This window comes from Myxocyprinus asiaticus, chromosome 6, assembly GCF_019703515.2.
Source record: "Myxocyprinus asiaticus isolate MX2 ecotype Aquarium Trade chromosome 6, UBuf_Myxa_2, whole genome shotgun sequence".
NCBI classification, from domain to species: domain Eukaryota; kingdom Metazoa; phylum Chordata; class Actinopteri; order Cypriniformes; family Catostomidae; genus Myxocyprinus; species Myxocyprinus asiaticus.
In genome coordinates this window covers 52,861,901-52,866,122 of record NC_059349.1, presented here as the reverse complement: position 1 = coordinate 52,866,122, position 4,222 = coordinate 52,861,901, and the positions used below count along the sequence as shown (strand labels likewise).

General features: G+C 42.4%; 1 protein-coding gene across 1 annotated transcript; it reads right to left on the bottom strand.

The window, feature by feature from the left end:
• Positions 1 to 445: 445 nt before the first annotated feature.
• Positions 446 to 3,349, bottom strand: klf2b (Kruppel-like factor 2b). The gene is made up of 3 exons (XM_051700883.1): positions 3,007 to 3,349; positions 1,753 to 2,641; positions 446 to 1,350 (listed from the first exon to the last, which is right to left on the bottom strand). Exons 1-3 carry the CDS (start codon positions 3,076 to 3,078, stop codon positions 1,175 to 1,177), a joined length of 1,137 nt encoding a protein of 378 aa, XP_051556843.1. The 5' UTR covers positions 3,079 to 3,349; the 3' UTR covers positions 446 to 1,174.
• Between the last annotated feature and the right edge of the window lie 873 nt (positions 3,350 to 4,222).

Sequence of the window (4,222 nt, the reverse complement as noted above, 5' to 3'; positions counted from 1 at the left end):
AATAAAACAGCTTTCATAAGATTAATGATATGACTGGAGTCTATATTATAATGTGAGTGCTCATGATTTCCTGCATATATTGCAAAATTACAATTCATGTCTTTAGGAGAACTTTTTTAATGAGGAAAAATAAATAAATACTGAGTGCACCTTTAACAATTAAAATAAAGCCTAAATATTTTGTTTTATTGTTTAAGATCAAAACATCTCTCCCATTGCCTGCCATCTTAGATTCGTTTTTTCAACCTAGCTCATCGCAGGACATTCTGGGATAGCCTACCTCATGATGAGGCCTTAAAATGCTGCCTCCTGAAACAGCTCACTATATGTTTTGGAATGAACCCATTGTGTATCTTAAATACACTGCAAGATCCTTTAGATAAAAGTGTCTGACAAATATGTAAATGTAAGAACATTTTAACAAAGAACAAATACAACTGCATGATTTCATTCAAACTTAGTTTAATATTTACAATAAATACAGTACTTACAATATAAAACGAATGTACATACTCTTATAAAAACCCAGGGCCTCAAGCCCTAATACAGACTGTGCTAGTGTACAGCGAGCACAGGCCACTTAATGTGCCTTCATTAACAATACGTTTGGAAAGAAATGCTGCTTGCAATACAAATTCGAGTGCATCAACATCACAATCGAACACAGTTCTGTTTGTGGTACGATAGAAAGGCAGTTTCCAGAGATAAAAACATTGTCATCATTGCATTTTTGCACTTGAATGTCATTACAAATCAGAAAACTTGGAGGTTTGCTAGTCGTCAGGCGTTTTGCACTCGTCAGGCAGTGGGTGAACCTCACGAAACTACATTTCCATGTCACATTTCACCCCCAAATCGATTTGATTTGGGGTAAAACATGACCCGGATATGTTTTGGTGAGATTCTCCCTAATATGTGGCTTTGAAAGGCACGTTTTGAACATAAATACTGTATCCACATGGGACACAGATTCAGGACCAGCCCCTAAGTATGCTGTTCTCCCCCTAAACACTCTTAAATGGCATTTTAAAAAAGAGCTCTGCATAATCTATGTAGTACCAGCTACTTTGTTACAAAAGTATGATAATATATATATTTTTCTTTATCGACCAATGCCATTTGGTGTTGTACAGAGTCATTAAATAAGGCAGTTATGTGGTTGTGGATCCAGTCCTTACAGGTGTCTCTTCATATGCAGCGCCAGGTGATCCGACCTGGAGAAGGCGCGCTCGCACAGGTGGCACTGGAACGGCCGGTGTCCGGTGTGCTTGCGGAAATGACGCGTCAGCTCGTCGGAACGGGCGAATTTCCATCCGCATCCCTCCCAGTTACAGTGGTAAGGCTTCTCACCTGATGAATCAAAGCGAAAATAACTTGTTTTAGTCACTGATGCACATTTCGCGCATAAGGAACGCTTTGGTCAATGGATATAATGAAGTGCCTTTTACGCACGATATTTGGTTCGTTTAAAGGTTTTGCTTAAAAGACTTATCACATATAACGCTTTGAAAGCGTTTGGCCAATATATATTATGAAGTGAAGTACGTAAGTAAGTCTTTTACGCTTGATAACTTGTTCTTTAACAAGTTTTGTTTATGTTTGGTAACTTGCGCGTTTACGCGCTGTGGCCAATTAATGTCTTAAAAGATAGTACGTCTTTTACGCTTGATAATTGTCATTTATGGGCATTTTTAAACTCTAAACGAACAAATACAGATTAAAGGCAGTTTAAAGAGTAAATGTTGCCCTTACCAGTGTGGGTTCGGTGATGCGCTTTCAGGTGCGAGCTCTTGGTGTAAGTCTTGCCGCAGCCAGCGAACGTGCAGGTGTGCGTCGCCGTGCGCTTCCTCGGCCAGGTGCGTCTTCCTCGCTTGGGTTTAGACTCCATTAGTTCCAGAGGGGAGGACGGGGGTGTTAGAAGCACCCTTTGCATGTTCGGTTGCATCGCCATGGCGTCCTCGTACATGCCGAACTGGTGTGGCGCCGTGTAGGGCAGCTGCATTTGCGGGTAGGCTGGCGGTGAGTGATGGTAACCCTGCGGGAACACGGTGTGACGCAGCTGGGATGGACACCCGGAGCTGCCCTGGTCATCCGGACTCAACGGAGGCGTCATATTCCCCATCGCCTGCGGAGACACAGCGAGTCTGGGCTGCTCAAAAGACATCATGCACGAAATGTTGCCCTCTTGCTTGATTTTTTGGCAACTTTGGGGCACCATGCCCATAACGGGTCCGTAACCGTCCATGGGGGGCTCGACTTTGATGTCAACGAAGTCCTGTCTAGGGAAACCCGTCGAGTTGATGATGAATCTTCCTTGAATCGCGGTGCAGTTGTTCATGTCATAAGAGTTGTCCACCTCGGATCTCAGAAGCTCGGCCATGAGGCTGTTGGTGTACGGCGGCGGCGGCGCGCACTGCTCCGATGATGGATACGCGGAGTAGAGGGCGCAAGGTTCCGCAGGTGAGATGTACTCGGCACATGCCTCGAGAGGTCCGGTTGTGTTGGCTAGGATAAACTCCAGATCTAAATACGTACTCAAATCCTCGTCATCTTTACGGGCACGACATGTGTCCATGTTCTGTGCCACGTTGAGCGGAGCGCAGCTGGCACTCAGTGGTTTCTCCACCTCGCTTTTCCACCTCTGGAAAAACAATTGAGGGTATTTAGAATAAAAACAAGCTGTTGTTTGATACTTTAGCAATAGACTCATAATACGATTATTCAGTGTTTTAAATAAGATGAATTGGGGACAGTTTTGTGCGATTTACTGTGATTGTCGCCTTAACACTTAAGAACAACTAATGAAACTTTAACACAGCTAGAATAATGCAAATATATCATTTTTAACGAGTTACAACACTCAGACACGTTTATAAAACAAATAGATTAGCCTAATAAGCAAAAGTGCGTGAAATATGATAGTTCAGCCACTTATTGGGTAAATGTATCTTGTTTAAAATATATTTACCCAATACTACCAAGTGCATAAAAGTGTCAGATACTTACATCTTCCCAAAATTTTTCTTTCTGGTTCGCGAATGTTGAAATCGAAGGCAAAATGGTCCCAAGTAAGGCCATTTCCAAGTGTCAAACTGTGCAAAATGTTGTTGCTCGAATGCTCCGTTGCACTTGCTCTGGGAGAGATGTCAAAAGTCGGTGCGCTTTTCCGTCGAGTGAACTTTTAGAGTCATGAACGAAGTTTGGATGGCAGGAGTAGCACCTCCAACCTAATAAATATTGTTCCTGGACCAACTGGAAACGGCTCTTAGAGTTCACAAATATAGGCAGTATATAAAGCACAGTGTGCTTTCCACAACACTCCACAGTGTCTTTGTGCCGAACTTGAGCTCTTGAGCGCATTTAAAGAAGCTGGTGCCGCGGATGCCACGCCCCCTGTGGAGGTGCGGCCCAGTGTGTCAGGCGTGTAGCGCACATACTGTAGAAAACTGTTACTGAGGCGTTGAAACAAAAGCTCGAATTGATCCAAGAGTAATTCTAGTCTCAAATCATCCTACATGCGCCGATGCGTAATTTAGACGTCTCCAAATATATGCGCTTTCCAATGAAAGCAAGTAGCTAAACAATAAGGTTATTTAGACTTTAGAAGTTGCATTCTGATGTAGTAATTTTCTGTACAATAGATTAGTAGGTGATCCAAGATGGAAAAACGTGCACAGATGTCACACACACACACACACACACACACACACACATATATATATATATATATATATGCCTATATAAAGATTTGCATTTTGGCACTGAAGACACACCCTGTATATCATTGCATATATAAAACCACCATCAAACCAAGTGGCATTTATTTGAAAGAAAGATGCCAAGCACGCATTTCAGGCAAACATTTCACGAAATGATAAAACAATAGATGCACTACACTGATCAAAGTTCAAATAAAACACTGTCACACTTTCTAGTTCATAGTTAATGTGCTGCTCTGCTGCTATAGGACACCTGTGTGGACTTAAGGGGAACTGACTTCACGCATCCACTAAAACTCACCAAGACACCAGTTGCGCAGATGACACTTATGCAATGACATTCATATATTTTAAATGGCCTTTAAGTGTCCAAATGCTTTTGGAAACACCGTAAAAGCGGCAGTTTGTCTATAGGAAAACTCTGGGAATGACAGTTTCTACAGTAGTAACGGGTTTCAATGAGACCTGTTAGATGTTGTTCCAGGAATGCATTTACAGCGCGA